Raw genomic sequence first — 22,556 nt, 5'->3', positions numbered from 1 at the left:
TCTCCCGCCTTTGAACGACTTGGAGCGGCGCAGGCGTTATTTTTCGTTTGCTCAGTGCCGCTGATTGTCGCCTTGCCTCTCCGCCCTTCTTGGTTTTTTTTTTCATGTGAGTTGTCGGCGGAGAACACGCGGACGACAAACTCAGAGAACCGCCATACTCGTATTGCAGAGCGAAGCGTAAACAGGGATATTTCGTGCTCCTCCTCCTTCTTTTCCTTTGGTGCTTCGGGCGCCTGCATATATCGGCCTGTTCGTTGTGATGTGTGCACCAGCGACCCGTTTTGTTTTTCTTCGTTCTACATTGCCGGTGACCTTGCCGCTCCTGCTTCTCTCATCTTCTACTGCGAGTGGCCAGCATCGCCCTCGCCGTCTCCTCTCGACAGGGAGCCTCCACCACTTGGGAGGCAGGAACAGCGGTAGGGGCCGCGCGTGTGCGTGGGTGTGTATCGCTGCACGTACGCCGCGAAATCATACCCACGCTCACAGAGAAGACAACTTTGTTTCGCACAAGCGCTGGCTTTCTGCCCCGTGTGGCACACACGCACACAACCACACACACCTACCGAGGCCTTTCTTGTGGCTGCCGGCATCGTTTTCTCGTCAACTTCGTTTTGAGCGAGCCTGCTCTTGTTGCGCAAAGGGGGATTGACCTGATTTTGGGCAGAAAGGGAAGGAAGAGGGTGAGAGCTCGGCCTGCTTCTTTTTCATGAGAGCCGAGCGGGCTCGCTTCCTGCGCATACGCTTTCACAAAGTCCCGTCGAGTCTCCATCTCGAGTCTTCGGGGAGAGGGCTGTTCGAAGTGGTCGGAGGGGGAACACGGCAGAGTCGGTCTTCTTTCTCCTCCTCTTTCTGTGGGGCTCTGGAGCGTGAGGGGGAAGGCGCTTGCTCCGATCCTCAATCCCGTTTCTTTCCTCGATTCCGAACGTGTTGCCGCCTCTCTTGTTTTGTCCCTGTTGTGCCTACGGCTTGCCGTGTTCCTGACTCACTTTAGTGGCTGCTGCTGCTGCTTGATCACCACCCCCTCTCCGCCGCCGTCGACGCACTTTCACAGCCGAGCGTGCGTCTTCGCCGCCCCTTTCTCTAGCGCGCGACTCCGTCTTGTCGTCTTGTCTTGCGGTGGTGCAAACGTGTGCACTCTGCTCGTGAGGGTGTGCTATCTGCAGACACGCGTGTATTTCGATCGCTCGCACGCCTTTCTGCGCCCTCGCTTCATAACACTCCTTAGCTGGGACCGCATAATGAGTTCGGACATCGAGGCCAAGATTACGGAGGCCGGCAGCGCAGCTGTTGACACCTCTGCAGCTTCGTCGCCCGGAACAACAGGAGCTCATGGACCAGGAAGCGGGCACACTTCATTGTCGCTGCTTCGCACAGACGCCACACCGTCGTCTGCGACACTTTCTCCTTTAGTGGAAAACCCGAGCGACGCCACTCAAGCCGATGCAGTCTCTCTTTCTGGACGTAAACGGCGGCTCAGCTTCAAGGATAGGCAGCGCCAGCGCGCTGGTGCTAGCGGTAGCACTGACCTTGAGCTCAGAGCTATAAACAGTCGCCTGGCGCACTCTCCCATGAGCACCGCGTCTTCGTCCTCACCCCTAACGTTAGACCTTTCTCCCGCTCGCGAGCGCCCTCTCCCGCATTCGGCCTTGAAGAGGACCACGGCAGCAGCATCCCCACCTCTTACTGCGTGCATATTTACAGAGATGGGGCCTTCTCACAGAGGTGGCCGCGCCGGTGCGCCCCGCGCACCAAGTCAGACGCCGATCGCCCTCGCCGGCCCGGATGCGCTCACGGCGACGGCGGCCGTGGAGGAAGGCCCTAGTGTGCCTGACTCCCTGGTGTTGCGCGCCACCTCGTCGAACTTCTCCTTCACGAGCAAGCCGACTGGCTCACCACACGAGCACTCTGGCAGCCTCGCATCTGCGTCGCAACTACAGAGTCCGCTAAGCCTGCTCCCACAGGACACAGCCAGCGCAGCAGCGGTGCCTCCGCCGCATTTGCCCTCGTCCCTGATGTTGTGCACCCCTGCTAGCTCGACATCCGGCAATGCGGCCGCTCAGATAAACGCCGACGACACGAAGGCGCCTCTCCCGAAACTGCGGACACCGACCGCCATTGGTAGCGCCACGACCTCTCCAAATGGGTTTGGCAGCCGAACAACGCTGGAGGAGCTGCCCACACTGTCGCCCGTGTCGTCCACCTCGACAAGCTCGCCCAGGATGAGCTTCAAGGATCGGCAGCGGGCTGCCGTCGCTTCGCGGAAGCCCATCATCGCTGCCGGCGCCTCCGTTCTGGCGAGAAGCCCTCCACGAGCAGTTGTTGCAAGCTCAAGTTTTACTGCCCCGTCAGAGAGCAGCTTGGCTACCCCGTCCTCCTTGCCTGCAGTCAGCACCGCGCAATTCACACCGCAAAGCCCAGCGGCTGCATTGCGGGAGAGAGCCGCCTTCAGTGCGATGACGCCCGTGACGCAAGTGCCGAGCCCGCTGCCTGGTTATCCTTCCCTCAGCACGTCGCCTCCGTCACAGAAACTCGACCCGGTTGAGCAAGTAGACCCCACAGAACTGGTTTCTGCGGATAGAGATCGCAATACGAGCACTGAGGATACAAGCGAGTTGCCAGCGACCCGGCCACCTCCTCGACTGCCGCTCGCCAAGCTCACCACCACTGAGAGCGTGAGGCCGTTCCCTCTACCACCGGCTACTGTCCATCCTGCATTGGCCTCTCACCTGAAGAGGTGCACGTCGTCCGGGCCCTCGGCATCCGCCTCGACGAAGCCGCAGTTTCGTTTCTTTGCTCAGGGCTGCCAGGCAGAGAAAGAGGAGGACCAGAGCCCAGGTGCCACCTGTAGAGGACATTCTGGGCAACCGCGTTGGCTTCGGGACCGCAGCGGCAGCGCCGGCACAGCCTCCACCAACCCCGCCGACGCGGACGTGGGCGAGAAGAGTTACGTGGATGACGAGGAGGAGAGCCTGCTGGCCTGCACGCAGAACGAGGCGCGTCTGCATTTTTACGACCCTAGCATCGAGTCGACGCCAATGGAGTTTAACATGGCGAGTCCGTACGCGCGGTATAACATGAACTCTAGCGCGTCTGCCTCACGCGAAAGTGGCATCGCTGAGACAAGGAACTCGACAGAGCGCTCTGAAACCATGTGTGAAGGTCCGGGATGGTCGCAGACGATGCCGAGCATGCTCACCGGCGAGTCGGGGCCGGATGTAGTGAAGGCGGCTTGTCTTTCAAAGCCTCTCCGGTGCTGTACGCGAGCACGTACAGAGAGCCTCGAGGCCGCCCCTCAGTCCACTGGTAGTAGCACGGCGTCGCGACTTGTTTGTGCTGAGGGACCACAGACGTCGTCGTCGACTGACTCGCGACAGACGAACGTCAAATTTGAGCAGCACCACTACAGTGATAACGCATTTGGTACAGCGCCGTTACCGGCTGTTATTCGCAAGATGCGCGCGCGGGCCTCCGGCAGCATTGTAGGCCGATGGAGGCAGTATCAACATCCGCACACGTCGCAGCGGGACGCACATGTGACTCGCGGGCTTTCCTCAACCCACTCCACGCTAGCACCCGCTCTTTCTGACAACTCCGTATCTTTGAGCAGCACGCAGCTGAGCTGCACGGCACTCCCACGCAGGCGTCATCGCAGCAAGATGTTGGCGCCGGACAGTGCCCTGATCGCCACCTCGAGCGCCGGTCGCCTGGGGGGCGCAGAGAGCAGCCACGTCTTCTCGCCCTCGTCTTTGGGACACCATCGGCGCAGTCACACGCTCGATGACTTTGCACTGATGGCGCTTGCGTCTGGAAACCGTGGCGGGGCGACGCCGAGCTCCGTTACACCGGAGCCGCTGTCGCCGTCCTCGCGGCCCACGGCGGCGTTGCGGTCGACCGTCAACGCGCGCTTCCCTCTGCTTCCGACTCACACAGCGGTGGCGGCTTCACAGGGTGTTTCCGCAGGCTTAGCCGGCGTACGCAGCACCCGCGATGACCTGCCGATTCCGCTTGGCCCGATCCCAGCCGGCGCGCTTCTGCTGACGGAGACGTCAGGCGGGTCGTCGGCGTCGGGGTCCGCTGAGCAAAGTTTCAACGCCGGCGTTGTGTCGATCTTTTCCTCCGGTGCCTCTCCGCTGCCGGCAGTGCACCAGCAAGCGAGCAGCCACGCCAACTCGCTCGGCAAGGTCTCGTCGGCGTTGGCCTCGGCGCTGATCGCGCCTGCGCCGTCAGCCGAGGACCTCTCCGCGACAGCGCCAACGGTCAACGTTGACACCCCTGCCGGCTGCAGCTCCGTTGATGAGCTGAGCACTCACACCATGCGGCGGCGGTCGAGTGTGGTCGACCCTGGCGCCTGCTCTTCCACGGGCGGCGGCGCCGTTGCCGCCACGGCAAATGCGGACGACGCAGAAGACTCTGATGGAGACTATCAGCAGCGCACCGTCTATAGCTACTACGGCGGCGACAGCATCATGAGTGCAACCACGGCCGAGCTGCGAAAGCTGCGTCGCCGCAGCAATTACTCTAGTCTGCACTACGGCACCATGACGAGCTACTATCACAAGCGCAACGAGCAGCGACAGGGGGGCAGGGCAGCCTCGCAGCATGGTCGGCGCCGCAGCGGCGGTGGCCGGCGGCGTCGGCACCGTGCCGGCGCAGGGGTCGACGGCAAGGAGTCGACGGCTCTCTTTTCACAGGCAGCCGTCTTTGCGAGAGACAGTGCCAGCAGCAAGCCGGACAACGTCAACACCGACGACGACATTGAGACGGTGTGGGAGCAGAAAGGCAGCGACGAGGCCGCCGCTTCAAAGGAGGAAGAGGGCCGTATTGGAGAGGCAGCGGCAGGGCAGTGGCGCCACCACCGCGGAAATCGAGCGAAGGATGACGCGTTCGCTGCTGCTGCTGCTGCGGCGGCGGCGGCTGACGACGACGAAGATGCTGCACAGCGCCGCACGGTGGGTATGTGGACATCGGTTGAACACGTCTTCCTGCCTCGGTACGAGGTCGTGCCAGAGGCGGCGTCGTCGACGCCGCTCACCGTCCTTGCATCGCCGAAAAGCAACACGAACGCCAGCACCAGTGCTGTAACCAGCGACCCTGAAGCGAAACAGCGCCACGGCTCTTCGCTTGGGAGCATTCCCGACAAGAAGAAAAATGCGACGCCGAACTTGACACCGGCCAGTGACCAGCAACCGCCTCACCCACTGCCCCCTGCCGATGCAAGCCCCGTATCCATACCAGCCGGCTCGCCGTCCTTGGGAGCTGCCGGCAGCCACCTCATGACGCCGGCGCCCCTGACTCCAAAAGGCAGCCCCTCCACGTATCCGAGCGGCAACGCTGCCGGCTCGCGCCCGAGTGGCCTTGTTGTGCTGCCGGATGCCGACTTTAGCGTTGATGCGAGGGCGTCTGTGTCACTTTCGTGCAGTCAGTTCCGCCGCACTCCTGCGCAGGCCTCCGGCACGATGCGTCTCGAGCCACAGGATTTTACGTTTGGAACGGTGGCCGCCGAGTACAACATGGACCCGGCGGATGAGGAGGGGCTCCCGCAGGGTTCGTGTGATGCGAAGGTGGCGGCGCGACTCATCTTCGACGCCGCTGCCGGCGTTATGCTTATGGATCCGGAAGACGAGGTTGGCCGGTACGAGCGGCATGGGCACATGCCACAAGACGATCGAGGGAGTCTCACGGCGCCGCTGGAACACACGGAGGAAGGATCGGAAGCCAAGGGCGACCACGACGCATGCGATGATGAGGCCAACGATGGTGCGTGCCATTGCGATGCAGCCTTTATTGCAAAGGACTTCAAGGGACCGGACTGCAGCCGATACGATGCGAATGACCTCTACGATCACTGCAGCCGCTGCCATCGGCGGCCAGCCGCTTTTCTATGCTTGCACTGTCTTGAGGCGGTATGCCCGTCGCACGTCCGCCGCCACCACTTGCAGAACCCGAGCGTGTGCACGCTGTTTCTGAACCTTCTAGACATCATGAACAGCTTTGACCGCATCTTCTGGTGCGAGAAGTGCCAGCAATTCACGTGGAAGCACACCGAGGTCTACGACGCGTTGGTGGACCAGATCGCCTTCACACGCGGCACGTATCTGAAGCACCCCGCACGCGACATCCACTGCGTCGGCTACGAGGTGCGACTGAAGGACGTGACAGCATCGGCAGCGGTACGTCACGCTTCAGGGTCAGCGATCGGCGCCGAGGCCCACGCACGTGCGCATTCCATCGACAACGTGCCCCCCGCTGCGATTCTCAATCAGACACTGTCTGACTTGTGGATCCCTGCCGCTCTACAAAACGTCACCTCCTCGCCGGCCACGGAGGCATTCACGGCGTCGGAAATGCTGCCCGCATTTGCAAACACGCTGCAGCGGGCCTCCAACGCGTCTGCGCTGCCAAACGGAGGGGCACAGTTGTCGATGGGAATAGACGCCGGCGCCCTTGGTCTCTCCCCCAAATCCCCGCCCAGCGGCGGCGCGCTGGTGCGGCAGCGCCCGACCACTGTTGCGAGCAACTCCCTGTCACAACTCCCCGTGCGCTCGCCGATGCAGCAGTTCCTCAGCCGTGACCCGCTCGACTTCTCTGCCGGCAACACCGTTACCGTGGGAGAGCCGGTCACCAAGCTCTGCGCACTTGCCGCCAGCGTGCAAGGGTGGCGCACGACGCAGGAGGACGCCGAGGCGGTGTTCTTGGTCGACATCCCGGCCATCTCCGAGGAAGTGGTGAACCGCAAGGAGCTCCGGGAAGTGGCCGCCGCGGCAGCAGCAGCCGAGGCGGCAGCGAAGAAGCCGCTTGAGACTCTGGACCGCGGAGATACTCACCGACTCGACTCCTCGCTCTTGGTTCACGGCAGCTACGAACTCAGCGCCTCGTCTGCCTCCGAGAGCTCACCGGAGTTCAACTCGGCAGTACGCCCTAGTGACTCCGGGGCATACGAGAGGCCCAACACGGGTGATGAGGAAGCAGCAGCGACCGCCGCAGGAGCTGCGAAAGAAGAGGCGGAGGCGGTGCCGAAGGAGACGATGCCGATGGCGGTGTTCTGCATGTTTGACGGGCACGGTGGCGATGCAGTGGCGAAGCTGGCGGCCCGCCACTTCGAGGCGCACCTGCGGCGTGCGATCGAGGAAACGCGCCCCGATGACGTGCGTGCCCGCGCGCTCTTGTTCTTTCTCAAGGCAGAGACGGACTCGGCTGCTTCTGCGGGGGCGACAGCGCCGTGGCTGCCTCAATCCGTGTCGGCGGTCCCGGCGGGCGACGGCATTTTAAACTACGCTGCTCCGCTCGCTGACTCCCTGAACACCCCCGCAGGCCCCGCCGCGTCGAGCCCACCACCGTCTCTCGATGCCGCCTCCGGCCGTATGCCGCACTCCCACCTCTCCTCCCCCTTCCAGAGGCCGTCTGGAAGTGCGACCGTGTCGGTCCCTTTCGACCGCTTCTCCGCCAAGCGGTCGGAGGCGAACGGCGACGAAACTGCTTCGCCTCCCAAGACCGCCGACGTCCCGTTTACCCTGGCCGATGAGCTGCGCAGCGTGTCTTTCGCCGGGTCCTTCTCCGTTCTTGTCCCTGTCACAGCTGAGTCGCTGCGCCTCCACGCTGCAGGCGCCACCCTCGGGATGGGAGATGCAGGTATGAAGGAGACGTCGCCTGCGTTCGAGGGCGCAACTGGGGCTGTGGGAGGCAAGAACCGGCACCCCGCCAGCACACAGGCGGACACCTCCTTGACCGCCAACAAACGCGTCAGCAACTCGCATTCCTCGAATCGAAACCGCAAGTCCGGGGTAACGCTGGATGCGTGGGAAGCAGTGGAGGAGCCGCTGCCAGACATGGTCTCTGTCGCGGCAGGCGTTGGATCCCCTCGCACCGGGGTGCTCCTGCCGAGGTCGATCGCTGCTGCAGAGGAACTGCGGCATGGGAGCGGCTTGGGCCACAACCCAAACCCGCCTGCCGGAAACGTTGCCATTTGCCCGTCCCCGGCGGCGGTGGTGTCGATCCCGGAGATGGAGATGCTCCGGCAGTACTTCGCCAGTATCATGGAGGATGCACTGATGTCTCTGGACGACTACCTGCGCTCGACTCCGGAGGGGGTGCGTGGGGACTACGACTGCGTGGGCTGCACGGCATGTGTGGTGGGCATCACCGCCAACTTCGTTCTCTGTGCGAACGTCGGCGATAGCGGTGCCGCCTTCTACACGAAGGACCGCATGAAGGTGATCAGCGTGAAGCACCGCGTGTCGGACGAGGCGGAGCAGGCCCGCATCCACGCCGCCGGCTACAACATTATTAACGGTCGTATTGAGGGCATGTCTGCCGTGCCGCGTGCTCTGGGCGACTTCGACTTCAAGCAGTGCGGCGGTCGCGGGCCGCGCAAGCAGGCCGTCTCCGCCGTGCCGGACGTTACGATTATGCCGGTGCCAAGCGACACGGATCAGTGGGGCATCGTGCTTGCCTGCGATGGCGTATGGGACACGGCGACGCTGCACCAGGTTCATGTGGCGCTCACGAACACCGTCAACGACCTTGCCGTGTCTGGCTCAGCGATGGATGCTGTGCTGCGTGGTGCCGAACTCTATCAGAACCGCCTAAGAGGCCCATCCGTTGTTGCAGGGGGCTCACCGTGGAGCTCGTCCCCGGTATCGCCGCCGCGCGCAGGCGGTCCTTTGCACAGCAGTGAGGCACTCGGAAACAGCCGCAAGACCCCGTCGCCCACCAAGGGCGGGAGCCTTACCTCGAGGGCTGTCACAGAGGAGTCCATGATCAGGTATTACGATGACGACGACGACGATGGTGCTGCCCCGCGACTCTCTCAGGTAGATGCGATTCTTCTCACGGCCGCCGCCGGCGTGTTTGCACAGTGTGTGGCGCCGGAGGACAACGACGAGGGCGTCGGCCTCGACAACTGCAGCCTCATCATTGTTGAGCGGCGTAACGTGCAGGAATGAAAAGGGCATCGCACCCCGAGACCGTTGGTAGTGGTCGCTGCCGGTGCGAAAATGCTTACACAGACACATCTGCGGTTGTGGACGATATTACCATCGGAATGGCAGTGCCGCTCATGCACGCTCCCCCCTCCCCAAGGCGCTTCGTTGATTCTCCTTCACCGCATTGCCCCACCTCAGCCCACACACCCTTGTGCGAGCAGCGGCCACCTTCCTGCGCCCTCATTGGCGGTGTTGAATGCCTGTTCGCCTTTTTCGCCTTGATTTGCTTTTTACTTTTGTATGCCTTCGTGTTTCTCCCGAGATGGTCCGATGTCCGTGTTTGGATATGCTGTGTAGTGTGCCGGTCTCGTGTACTCAAGGCTGCTTCTCTGACGCTTTTCTTTTCGTATGTTTGTTTTGCGTGTGGTGAGTGCTCGCGAGCGTCTGCGTATGCCTGGTGGCTGAGTGTTGCACCCGACCAGGTAGTAGAGATGGGGGGGGGAACATCTGCCCGTGTCTGTATGGGTGTGTTTGCTGCGCGAAGTCGATGATGCGCGCTACCAGGCAACAACAAAACACCAAACGACATTCACTCGAATGCAGAGTGCTGCACAGGCAGGTGCCCACCGCAATCATGCTTCTGGACGGGCTTTACCGTGACAATATAAGTGTTGGGCTCTCTTCGATGCACTCCCCGCGACAATGTCTTAGCGCCCATCGAGATGCACGCGGTGCACACGCCCTCCTCCTTCTCATCTCTTTCACACTGACCTCCTCCGCTGTAACACCTCTTTTTCCACACCGCTGCTGGCACATTCGGTGCTGCGTCCGCCATCCCTCTCGCAGTTGCCCATGATATGTGGGACTGAAGTCAACGTCCTCTCGTTTCGTTCTTCGTAGCGGGTGAACGCGTGCTTTCAAGCAGCGCTGCGCTCGAAGTCAAGCAACACATCACACACACACACACACACCACTCCCCACGGCCAGAAAAGGAAAAGAAGGGGAGCAGAGCCGACTTCCCCGATCACCTGCTCGTGAATCCACAGCTGCTTCATACACACAACCCTTCAGGAGGGAGGGGGCGGCGAGAGGCGGCAAGCGCCACAAGGGGTGCAGCTTGGGTCTACCCCTTTTTATTTGGCAACCCCTCGTCGTTTTCTATCGTCCACAGCGTCGGAAACGAGTGCATTCATACTACTCCCAGCTCAGAAGGGAGAGAGGGTGTGGCGCAGCACTTTCCCTCTCTTTTTTTCATTTTTGTATTTGCTGCTGTTGCGTCTCTCCACATCTGTGTTGGGATCGATAACCTTTTCCTTTGCCTGCCCTCTTTTCGCGTGGTTTTACCGCTGTGCCCTTGGGCTTGACGTGCAGATCTGTGCACGCCTTTGTATGTATCGGGGTATATATATATATATATATATTTGTGTGCGTGTGTTGTGTGTGCATCTGCTCAGAAGTTCGTGCTGCCTTTTTTTCTGTTGCAAACAAAACAAATTCACTTGGGTTGTTCTATATATATATAGTTTATCTACAAAGTCTCCAGCTGACAGCCACGTGCTGGGGTTGGCGTCGTGTGTGGTGTTTAGACTAGACGCACCCACTGCCGGTGCCTTGTTCTCCCTCACTCTTTCGGTGTGTGTGTGCTGTCTGTGGACTCGATATCACGTTCTTCTTCCGCCTTTTTCGTGCCGTGCCCGCGCCTCTACTGTGCGTGTTTCATTCCTGGTGAGCTCTGTGTTTTCATTGGCTCCGGCTCGGTGTGTGTGTGTGTGTGTGTGGGATCGTCACCGCGTGAGGGTCGATGCGCAAGCGGCTCGGGGGTGCACTGCCGATGTTTTCTTTCCGTTCGTGTTTGTGCTGAGAACCCCATTCTTTTTTTGGCTGGCGTTGCCCTTTCACTACTCTGTAATTGGCTGCACACTTGATGTACACTAGCAGTGCTGCAACCGTGGGCGACGGCGGAGAGTGTGAGACTCGCCACGGCATTGGGACAGCCATTCCGGAGCCACGCGCAGACGTTGGCAGTAGCGGTAGCAATGGAATTGCAGCGGCCGCTCGGCCGTCCAGGTCTCTTTCCTCGTTCTCTTCTCTGTTTGCTAGTCTCGCGCGGCCCACCGGGCTCGGCACCTCTGCAAGCGACGTAGGCGGCTTTGACTGTGCCTCAGCAGGCGCCGTTGTTCATGGGGTCGAAGACGCTACAGCCGAATCTCGCCGCCACCGTTACAGCACCCACTCCATATCACCCCTTCCGCATCCGTTGCTACCACGGCCACATCATAGCCTCAATCTGCTTCGGACCAGTGCCCATCGCGGTTTCACCACAATGAGCACGCGGGGGTCACGGCGGCATGACATGGCCCACAGCGGCGCACCACCACCGCGCCGGACATCTGTGGTGGTGGCAGCTGAAACGCGGCAAAAGATGGATGCGGAGACGGAAGAAAAGGATGCGCCTGCTCTCTCACTTGCCTGTGGTGGCTCATCAGCGTCTTCCATTGATGGATGGCGCACGTCTATGAGCCCTGCCCCCTTTGTGACAATCGGAGCAGCATCAGCTGCAGCATCGTCGACAGACTCAACGTCCACCCCAACCGCTCTCGCCAACGGGTGCGCCGATCCCTCACTATCGCGAGTAGGCGCCGCGTTGGCCAGGGCGTCTGCGGCCCGAGAATTCTATAAGGGGGATGCCAGCAGCGGCAGCGGCAACGCCGTCCCTCGACGTAAGACGGTCCACGATCCCAGCAGTGGCTCGTCGTTCGCACCCTCTCTGACTGTGAAAGGCCGCCACCACCAGCACCGCTGCGGAAAGGTTGACAAGGAAGAACATAGTAGCGGCAGCAGTGCTGGTCCACGCGACAAATCGCAGAAGGCCAGGCTGGCCGCAGACGTCTGCGCCGATCCACCGAAGTTATCTCGCCATCCCTATCAACTGGGCGTAGAAAACTTCTCAGAGTTGGCAGCGGAGCCGGCCGCACCTCGGTGTCGCGTGAGCGCCGATGCCGTTCCCTGTGGGCCGTCTTCCTGGAGCGCGTTTGCAGGAGACCGCGCCGAGGCTTCCAGCCCGACTGCTGCACCGTCTGCCGTCGAGGTGTCTCACTCACCGGTGACGTCATCCTCTCGTCCTAACGTCACTTTCCGGGCGAAATGCACGGGCCACTTGAAGCCGTCTCTGTCGGCCACGCCAGGCTCTCCGAAGGCGATAAGTGTGACCATGCCATCTATGTGCTTCATCTACACACGGACCAGTGGCCGGAGCAAGGATCGAAGTCGAGAGAAGTCCAAGTATCGCTCGCTATCGGCGGCAAAGAATGCACTCGGCGATGGCGTTTGTGCTGTCGTCGCTGCGTCGACCGAGTCCTCGGCCACTGCTATGAAGGTGAGGGACCTCACTGACGAGCGTGCCGCGGCCACCACCCACATCGCCTCAGAGCCAGTATCGCTGCCGACACAGCTGCCCCTCAGACGCGGTACGCTGCCGCAGGCAAATACAAAAAGGACGCCCGGACAGCCCAGTGCGCGTAGCCCTTTTACGCGCAGCGTCACCTACACGTGTGCGCGTGTACAGGAGCCAAGGCCGGCGGCTCAGTCGCCTTCTGACGGACGCGGGCGCCCTGCGGACGAGAAGCGTAACGATGCCTCACGAAAGGATGTCGGCCACGCGGCGGATGGTGTTTTGCGGCACACAAGCGCGAGGGATTTTGAAGAGGCGTCGCACTCGCACCTGCAGCGGTGGCGCCAACGCCAAGAAGAGAATCGCTCAAGGGCGAAGGATGTGACGTCAATCAGCGCCTCAACGCCGCCCGCTGTCGAGAGTGCCACGACGTTAAGAGATGCGCCGATGAAGAGTAAGGTAGGCGCAGCACCAAAAGAACAGGAGCTGAAGCCATTGCCGAGTGAGCCAGCGACGGACGCGTCGAGGCAGCGGCAAGGGAAAAGAGAAAAGCCATCAACGCAAGCGGCCAGCACCGCCAATACCGACCTAGCCGTTGCGCCACAGCCGCCGACAGAGGAGCCGGAAAGACAGCGCAGAATATCTGTGGGAGTAGAGGCCCGAAATGCTGCTAGCCCGCCTACTGTAAGTGGGTTCTTCCTCCTCAGTGAAGTCAGGTACTGCGGCAATGTGCCAGACTCACCGGAAGCTGTGCTGGCGTCTGCTGCCTCCAAGCGGAACTCAAAGGCGTCGACGCCGCCGCCGCCGAAGCCGCCATCTAACGCGCAAAGTCGAAGCGTGATTGATGGCTCTGCGGCTGCAGCTGCCAGAAACCATGAGGCACAGGCTGAATCGACTGCCAACGTGTCAACTCACCCCCCACCGAGCATGTCCTCCCCCAGCTGCTGCCTGACAGAGGACCCGAGACATCGAGTCGCTGCGAAAGATGGCATTCCGGTGGACCGGAAAGCGCAGCCACCGCCGCTGCCGTCAGCGCAACACACAAGCCATTCTGGATTCGTGTCAGTAGCGGCTGAAGGTGTTACTCCGGCTAGCCGCTGGCTACTGGATCGTACATCGGCGCACCAGTCTGCGCCCTGCCAGACCACGAAAGGACCTACAGCGACTGCAAAGGAAGACGCTGCGCCATTCCTGTCAGCCAGCGCCGCCGATACGCGGGGGCTGTTCCGTGCAGTGCTCGGGCGTCGTGAGCAACGGCTTCAGCTCCAGGAGTACTCGAGGAACGCTGGCCGCGTCTTTCCTCAACAGCCGACCTCGATCGAGACTCCTGCTGGGGGGTCTGGTGGAGTTGAGGTGCCACCGGTTTTCTCTAGCGTTGAGCAGCCAAGCACGCGTCGCACCGCCGTCACCTCCAGCCCATGCCCGTCTCCACGGGCGCTGACGCAGGACACGAACGTGCCCGCCCCGTTGAAGGTTGAGCCTACGCGCTCGGCCGCACGTGCTGCCCGTACCGTGACCCTTGAGGGTGTCGAGGCGCTTCGCATGAGGTCTGCTGTGAGTTCGCCGACGGGTCCCGAAACTGGCAAAAACGCGTCACGCAGCGGCGGCGGGGTAGCGGCACAGATACACACTGAGCCCGCTCTCTCCGCTCAGCACATGGGTGGAGATTTTCGAAGCTCTTCTTCCAGCACCGAAGCGTCCGCTGAGCAGGCAAGCCCGCATCTCAAGTCACTGCAACGCTCGAAGGACGGGGAGCTGGCGGAGCGACCGCCCTCCAGCCGGACACCCGGCGCGTACACGCCTCTCCTACACTGGATTCGCCAAAACAGGACGCAGATGCCGCACCCCAGCGGTGGTGCACCAACACCCCTGCCGGTAGTCGACGTGGCAGCTGGTCACGCTGCAATATCCGAAGCGACCAAGATTGAGCAGAACCCCCACCTTGTCGAGCGATGCGCTCTCGTTAACAAGTACCACCGACCAAGCAGAACCGCCAGCGACACGGAGGTGGACAACAACGAGGCGCAGCTACCCGAGGCGGGTGCGTCGCGGCAGGCCCCCAACGAGCTGTTGCTCCGGAAGTTGGCAGACGCGCGTGGCTCTCATCGACGCAGTAGCACTAGCAGCTCCGTGTGCGTTTCCTCCCTGGACAAGGCCGTGACGTCGGTGAGGCATCCGACTCCAGCGCCTGCGCATCCGTCGTGTCAAGGCGCAGCTGAAGGTCACAGCACTCCCGTAGCGGAGGGAGAGCTACTGCCTCATGCTCCCACTTCTTCTGTGGTCGACAACGCGAAAGGGGCCTCCACCTGCACCGTTGCTTCTCTCGGCGACATTCAGCTAGACGAGCTGGACAAACTCGAGCAGAGCATCAACGCACTGCTGAAGAATTACGGGCCCAGAAAGGCGGCAGACGAGGGGAGCGCGCCGGCGAAGTTGACGGCCGCCGCTGCGCTCATGTGTGAGACATCTCCGCCTGTCAAAACGTCCACGAGTACGAATGCGAGGCACAGGGAGGCCATGGAAGCCGTGAATAAATACAACAGAAACGATCCAAAGGACGACACGCTGGCGCCGAGCTACTCCCAAGACAGTAGCCGCGCCTGGCCTCATCACAGCTGTGCGGTCGAAACCGACGATGACGACAGCCAGTTGGAAGGAAGCGGACTTTGGTGTGGGGACGAAGACGCGCACGAAGCCAATCCACCGCCGGTGTTTGTGCCGCCGCTTGACCTGACGCTGCTGCTGCTGCCAACGGGCGACTCAGAAGAACTCAAGCCATATCGCATTCCGCTGCCCTCTGCCGTGCCGGCACCCGAAGAGGCACACCGGCGTTTTCTTTGCAGCATCGGCGCCTATGCGGCAGCCTTTGGCGAAGAAGGGAGCACAGCGACTGCAGGCGACAGCCTCGGGGCTGGTGCGGTGGCAGATGCTCCAAGCGCGCCTGCGTCAATGACGGGCGTGGAAGATGCCGCGCTGCCACCCGGCAACTCTGCATCGTTGAATGACTCGTGCCCGCCGCCTTCACGGCGGGCCAGCAAGAGCTGCACGTCCCTCACGCCCGTCTCCCCGTTTTTGAATGAGCGTGCTCGGCGAATGCGAGCTTCACGACAGCCTTTTTCGACGACGGGGCCGTCCACCGTGAACGTGCGGAGTCCGAGGGCATCTCGCCATGCGGCAGGCGCTGTGAAGGATGGTGCCGACAAGGCGGTGAGCGAGGAGGGCGAAGCTGGCAAGGCGTTGCTCATGGAGAAAGCTGCAGATGCTATCCCGACGGAAGAGAACGAAATGCTTCGTTCCAGCGGCGGGGCTGACCACGTGCGGTCGCGCGTAGCTCCCATGGTGCTTTTCACAGACGACAGCGATGCCTTGGATGGAGGTCGCGGTGCCGAGCGCGACCGACGCGTGAACCTCCAGCGAGGTCGGGCGCAGCGCATTCTTCTGGATTGTCAGGAGCAGCGGGAGCGCAAGGATACTGTCCTTGAAGAGTTGAACGCCTTGAAGACTCTGACCAAGCGCTTCTAACGGCGCGCTCGTTAACACCTGCGCTCGTGTCTTAGGGCGTTTGTGGGTGTGGGATGAGTGCGGTCGAGCCGCCTTGAAGTACGCCGGATCCATGTGCACTTCTGTGCATGATTGCTCAAACTCCGCCTCTCCCCCCCCCTTGTGCGTTGGTGTGCTGCGCAGGCGTATGATTGGCTGCCATCGATGCTGGTTTTCGTCGCTGTGGTGAGGGATCGCCTTTTTTTCTACATAAACATTTTTCGCTGTTTGCCTCTTTAGGAGGAAAGACAGAGGGCGAGAGGTCTACCGCCAAGACTCGGTTTGGTCTGTTCTCATCGCACCCATCTTGCATATGGTTTCCGTTGCCCTCCCGTTGCCCTCCCGTTGTCCGTCGCGCGCGCGCACGCCATCTCCACCCGCGCAGCTCTAAGCTTACTCCCTTTTTCCCCCTTTCCCTTTAGGGGTGTGCACACGTGCAGGTGAACCGGCTTTGCGCGTTTCCATAAGTCCTCCAAGATGATGCTACAGTATAGTACGGAGGCTTTGTTGCTGCGGTTGCTGGTGGTGGCGGCGTGTTCGTGGCATTGGGACTGCATGCTCGCCTAGGCTCTCTCGCTCTGGATCACCAAGTCTCTGCCTCCACTGCTGGTTACCGCGCTTTTCTTTTCGCGTTTGTTCACTGGTGCACTGTTTCCCATCACCTTTTCTTTTCTCTCTCTTTGCCCGCCGGCCTCGCCCTCCTTCGTCATATCCGCGTTCCATGTCTTGTGGTGCCGCCCCTGCCTTGGCGCCTCGTTATCTTCTGCACTCCCTGCTTTTTTTTTTCGACGACAACGGCTGCGCATGCTGTCCCTCTCTTCGCAGCTCTGTTTGTTTGTTCGAAGGGCGTCTCCACCGCTCACCTCACTGTCTCACGATCTCCTCCCCTCTCCACATACGGAGAAACGCAGTGCGCCTTGCAAACTTATAAGTGCGCCTCAACAATCGATGAAGAGCTCTCCTGGTCCTCGAGCTATCTCTGACTGTCGGCCATTCGCCCCCACCCCCTCCCCCCAGCTCGCATACACACACACACACACATATGCACACTCCTCGATGACTGGGCATCCGCGCCCTTGCAGGTCTGGTGCCTTTTTTTTCCGGTTCACTTCGTGGCATATGCACAGGTGCTTCCGCAGTATTCACCCTCGCACATACACATGCTCAATCACACTCTGGCGCATATGCTATTTGGAACATGTGCTATCTATGGTACTCATGCCACGCCTACTTCCTCCGCCCTTCTCTCCACTGCCTCTCCTCTATTCTGCGCCCCCTTCCACGAACGCCAAGACGGCGACGCTTCTGTCAGCGCTCTACCAAGTCTATATTCGCCAATCCATCTTTTCCCTTCCCCATTCCGCGACGCTGCACGCGTACGTTCTCATTGACGTGGAAGACGAGTCGACCTTCACTTCCACAGCTAAAAGGCACCCAATACAAGTAGTAGAGCGACGCATACACGACGTATACCCAAAGGTGCGTCTAATCTTCCGTTGCCTCTGTTCTGCGCTGTTCGCTTCCGCAGGCAGTACCTGGGAGAGTCAGCACCGGCAATTTGCGGTGCCGACGTGCCTCCGTCTACCTCCGTATTTTCCTTCGCCTCCCTTCCCTCTCGCCACTGTGGCGCTCTGAAGGTACGCTTTTATATTCTCCGTTGGTTGGCTTCTTTCTCGGCTATCGCCCTTCTCTTCTCCCGCACTGGGCAGCTTTTCATCTCTATAGATCGATATGTATTTGCATACCCCCTTCGCTATCTGATTCTTTCCCGGTGTGCGAATTTCCGACGTGGGCGCCTCCCGGCCGGAGCGACAGTTGCAGGTGTGCCACGAAGAGCCCAAGAAAGAAGGAGAAGGAGAAGGGGAGAGTCGATCGAAACGCCTTCGCGTGCACACACACACACACACACACACACGCAGACTCACAACACCCGAGCACTGTCGTCTTCTGCAGCGTGAATCAGCCAAAAGGAGACAACGTTTGGGGGCTCGAGTCTCGTGCGGGGCCACGCATGTGCGGCGCTGCGTTATCGTTTTTAGACCCCCACCTCCTCCCTCCTTTGTGCTATTGTGGTCGCTTACTCGCGCCTGTGATGTGTTTCTCACGCCCCTTCCTTTAGTTCGCCCTCTTCTCCCATTCTGCGCTCCTTTTGGTCGGCCCATCTCGCCCTCTCCTCAACGTAGAGCAGCACACAACGGGGGCATGTCAGCCACGCCGTCACGGGCACCCTCGAGTCGCACCACGAGGCGGGTCTCTTTTTTTCATGTGTCAAGCGACCTTAAAACGCCGTTGAGCATAGCCCGGTCAAAGACGATGTCGGACACATCATCGCACAAGTCAACGAAGGACGCAGAGGGGGAGAGGGCACGTCGATGTGCAAACGCACTGAGGCAGGAGGGCACCACTACTACTGCTGCTGCTTCGGCGGCGCTGGACTCGCCATCGGCCGCAGTCGAGACCCATGCTTCACAGCCGACAACTGCCTCTCGCTGTACTCGTGGTGCGAGCAGCTCCCGCCTCTCATGCCAGCCCCTTTCCGAGGAGTACCAGCGCTGGAAAATCGAATCGCCTTCTGCAAGCCGCGTTACAATGGAGCTGGAGTTCTCCCTGGAGAATACGCCGCTGGCAGGCGCAAGGCCTCCTCCAGTCTGGTGCGAATCATCGCCATGCACGGCTCCTCGTGGCAGCCGGAACTCCCTCGCCAACTCCTCTACCCCTTCTAGGAGGATCACAACGCTGAGCGACGCCAGGAACAGCGTATCCACGCCTGGGAGCAACCCGTACACGGATGTGGAACGGGAGATATCAAACCAGAGACGGCGCCACGCTGTGGTGCGGTACTTCTTCGTATCCCACGAGGGCGCCATTCGGCTCAACATCCGGCTGCAGCAGCTTTTGAAGTACCGCGATCTCTGCGAAGCCGAGATGCACGAGCGCCTACAGGTGCTACCGCGTGAAGAGGCAAGTGTTGCTGCGCGCTCCACCGCCCGTTGTGGCCGTGCGACTGAGACTGAGCGCGAAATCGAGCGAGTGCAGGCAGCTCTTGCGCACCTAGCTGCCTCCTCGCTGGAGCTTGCGGGGACTTTGGAGGGCATGGGCGGCTTGTTCACGCCATTGCAGTCGGCGCCGCGTTCCCATCAAACAGCAACCGCAATCCATAGCAATCACACCCCCTCCGCAGCTGACGTTGAGCATGCAGGAGAGAGAGGCGCCAAGAGTGGCGGGCGATCTGTCAATGAAGGCATCCTCGCCGCCACCAAGAAGGCAGGCGAGAAGAAGCCCCCAGTCCAACAGCCATTAGACACCTCAGAATCATCCATAACGACAAGCGTCTCCACCGCGTTTGAGGCGGGCGGCAGCTACTCACTCGTGGAGTCTCCGAGGACCTCTACAGTGGACGAAGCGGCAAAGCAGCGTCCGCCGTCGAAGTCACACATAGCCGTGGCGGCGGGACGCAACAGTCGAAAGAGTGACCTGCCGAGCGTAGAGCGGACGGCAAGGAGCGCAGAGCCTTCGCAGACGGAGAGTGCCGGAGTAACGGGGAGTCACGGCATCACGCCACGCAACAGCACCGTCGCATCTGATTTTATGCGCGCCTCCATTGTGGCAACACCGAAGGTAGCGGTCGAGACTGCTGCAGCAACAGACACGAAGACGCGGCCAGGCCAGCCGCCTTTCTCTTCCCCGCGAAGGAAGGCATCGAGCACAACAGACAACGAGGGAAAAGAGGTAGCTGCTGCCAAGGCTACGCCACCGCGGTGCATGGTCATCGATTGTACCAGTGTCTCCACTCCAGGGAGGGATCATCGCACGACAGAGTCGTGGCTGCGCCAAGCCGCTGCATCACATCACCTTGCCTCGGCACCTCCACAACAACCACCGTCGTCGCTCTGTTCCACGAAAGCCACCGTGCCATCAGCAGCATCGGTCAAACCGCAGTACCCGAGCGGCATCACCGCGCCGCGGGCTAAGGCTTTCGCAGTAACTCCAGATCGCCGGACCCAGGCGCGCACGCAGGGGCAACCGGCATCGTCGTCTCTGACGGACTCGCCGCTGACACGCTACCGCGCCAAGCAAGGCTACCGAAATCCAGAAAGTCACTTCTGTTCGCAGCTCGCAGACGCTCCTCGACAAGGTGCTTCTGCTACGCACAACCCACTACCACGGGCAGCGACCACCGGTGAGCCGAGTGGAGCGCAGGATCGAGAGAAGAGCAAAGGCCCTGTGACTGCCACGCGGGCTTCCGGTGCGACGAGACATGCCACCCTGCACGAAGATCAGGCCACACTCACGCAGGAGCGGAGGCGACTCGGACCTGTGAAGAATGAGGGAAGCCCCGACACATCTCAAGACAGGTCTGCTGCCCAATCGCAGGACAAAACGCCGACGTCGACGGGGCGATGGCCCGGTACACCCTGCGCCCGAGCAGCGAAGTCCTCCTCGACGCCGTCGCCGAGTCCAAGCGAATCGAAGGTACCGGCTCACAAGCCGCTCTTTGAGAGCTTTCGTTCCAGGGCTGCTTCAGCCGGATCCTCGCCGCCGCCGCACTCGCGTGCCTCCGATGTACCTACGCTGGGACAGTCGACAGAATCCACCGCTGTTGCCTCCTCTACAATCCCTTCTCATCCCCCAACAAGCACCTCACACCCGTCAACATCTGATGCTCGGCAGCAATCGTCAAAGCCCCCCACGGCATCGGCTTCTGCGCTTGGCGGGGGGAGTGTAACACCATCTACGAATGCCTCGGCGGCACACGCGCTGACCGGCTCAGCGATGTCGGTAATGGACTGGAATGTGCCATCGCGAGCACCAGGAGTGGCGGGGTCACCGCCGCCGTCAGCGTCATCGGCCTCGGTACCGCCGAACAAAGAGCTGCCCTCCGACGAGATGGCCTCTTGGTCCCCTGCCGATTCTGCCGTTGCGCCTGCCGGCGGTGCAGTGAGTCTCTCAGATGTCGAGTCGTGGCCCGCCGGCGAGCAACAAGAAGCAGAAAAGAACGCTGAGGTCAGTGCAGGCGCCCTGCTGCGAGGAAGCACGCGTGAAAGAAGTGCCGAGCCGCGCATGGATGGGTGCCATTCAATCTGGGGCAACATTAGAGCGCTTGAGAGCCGTGTCGGGGACCTGGAGAGCCGCACCACGGCGCTGGAGAAGAATGCGGAGAAGCGCGCAGTGCTGGAGGTCATTGGGCACCTGAAGGCGCGCGTCGGTGTGTTGGAGCAGCGCACCACCTTACTAGAGCAGCAGTCGAGCGCTTCACATCTGCGCATCCACTGGGAGAAGCCGTAGCCTATTTTCCTCTTTTTTTTTTTGGGGGGGGCTAGACGGGGTGGGGCACGAGATGCAACGCTACGGCTGTCTGTACCACAGCCTCAACAAGGTCGTTGGAGCACGTGACGTGTGCAGTCTTGTCCTCCCTCTCCGCTCCTTCTCATTTTCCTCACGCCTGCGGCTAGTGTTGCCTTTGGGTGCGTTTACATGTTTTTACGTTTCTGTGCCCCTCGGATGGCGGTGTCATTGATATGTCTCGCTGCTATCTTGTGTCTCTTCCGCTCCCCCTCTCTCTTACACTTTTGCCTGTTCGTGTGGCAGTGCAGAGTATGCTTCGCAGAGACGTTTCGGGGAAGAGATGCGCGCTTGGAAAGGGAGGGCCTTAGTATGGCGCTTCCGCTTTCCTTGCTGCCTCTGTCGTTCCCCCCCTCTGTGCATCGCGCGGCGTCGTCGGTGGTGGCAGGCTTCCTTATCTCTCCTCGTTTGTGCTATCGTGCCGGTGTCTGTGAGTGTTTCGTTGTATGTCCCCTGAACACACACCCTCCGTTCTTCCGGTGTGCGTCGTCCGCGACGGATCATCTCCTCTTGGTTCACTCTTCCTCTCCTCGCTCTCTTTACTAGGACTACTACCCAGTTGTGTCTTATACGAATCTGACGCCTTCTGTGAGGAAGGCGTCAAGCTATCGAAAATATCTGCACCACCAAGACACATCAGTTGATGTGCACGCAACCTCCCAAGCCCATCTGCACTCAAAAGATACTCACGAGGGTGCGAGACGGGTACGTGCGCAGTTCACGTGGTACCGAGACTTGGGAGTGGCAGCGAAGCCGCTGCAACCCAGCAAAGAATACGCCACTAGTGCGTGGAGTCGTCTAGCGTTTGGTCCTTCCCTGCCCTGCTCCGCACATTTGCTCGCGTGCGCTCCACCCGTATGGCATGCTCCTCCTCCTCCTCCTCCTCCGCCCGCCCGGCCGTTCCCTCTTCGGTCTTTCTCGCATTTTGCCCGTCGCTGTCCGCTGTTCTGTCCGCGATGGAGGCACGCGTTGATGTCGCACCTCCCCCGACATCCCCTTTTCTTGTGTGCTGCTGCTTTCTTTTGCCATCGCCTCCTCTGCTCGAACCACCGGACACACACGCACAGGCACACACAGGCACCATTCTTGCACGTGTGCGATTCAATACTTCTCAAAACGTCCGCCGCCTTTTACCACTGACCACTCCTCGTACTCGCTCCTTCCGTCTGAATTTACAAATTCTAAGCAACGGCAACGAGCGCAGTATCGTCAGCCCTGTGACGAGGCTGCACCGCATCGCAGCGAGAAAGCAGCGGAGCTCCTGGCAAGAGGGGCGGCAACGCACAGAAGGCAAACACGACTGGGGTGCAGAGAAGCAGTTGTGATGCGCAGCCGCGCTCTCACAGCGTCAATGCGGTGTA

The 22,556-nt window shown here is 60.9% G+C and overlaps 3 protein-coding genes across 3 annotated transcripts; all 3 read left to right on the top strand.

Moving 5' to 3' along the window:
* Positions 1-1,238: 1,238 nt before the first annotated feature.
* Positions 1,239-8,942, top strand: LINJ_31_1340 (conserved hypothetical protein; the record flags this gene model as incomplete). The annotated part of the gene is made up of 1 exon (XM_001467390.1): positions 1,239-8,942. One exon carries the CDS (start codon positions 1,239-1,241, stop codon positions 8,940-8,942), a length of 7,704 nt encoding a protein of 2,567 aa, XP_001467427.1.
* Positions 8,943-11,244: 2,302 nt separating this feature from the next.
* LINJ_31_1330 (conserved hypothetical protein) lies at positions 11,245-15,834 on the top strand (the record flags this gene model as incomplete). The annotated part of the gene is made up of 1 exon (XM_001467389.1): positions 11,245-15,834. One exon carries the CDS (start codon positions 11,245-11,247, stop codon positions 15,832-15,834), a length of 4,590 nt encoding a protein of 1,529 aa, XP_001467426.1.
* Positions 15,835-18,054: 2,220 nt separating this feature from the next.
* LINJ_31_1320 (conserved hypothetical protein) lies at positions 18,055-21,138 on the top strand (the record flags this gene model as incomplete). Its single annotated transcript, XM_001467388.1, has 1 exon — positions 18,055-21,138. The coding sequence occupies one exon, from the start codon at positions 18,055-18,057 to the stop codon at positions 21,136-21,138; it is 3,084 nt and encodes a 1,027-aa protein (XP_001467425.1).
* Between the last annotated feature and the right edge of the window lie 1,418 nt (positions 21,139-22,556).

The sequence above is a fragment of the Leishmania infantum genome, chromosome 31 (assembly GCF_000002875.2).
Source record: "Leishmania infantum JPCM5 genome chromosome 31".
Lineage (NCBI taxonomy): Eukaryota > Euglenozoa > Kinetoplastea > Trypanosomatida > Trypanosomatidae > Leishmania > Leishmania infantum.
The sequence above is the reverse complement of the archived record's forward strand: the minus strand, read 5'-3'. Positions and strand labels throughout refer to the sequence as shown.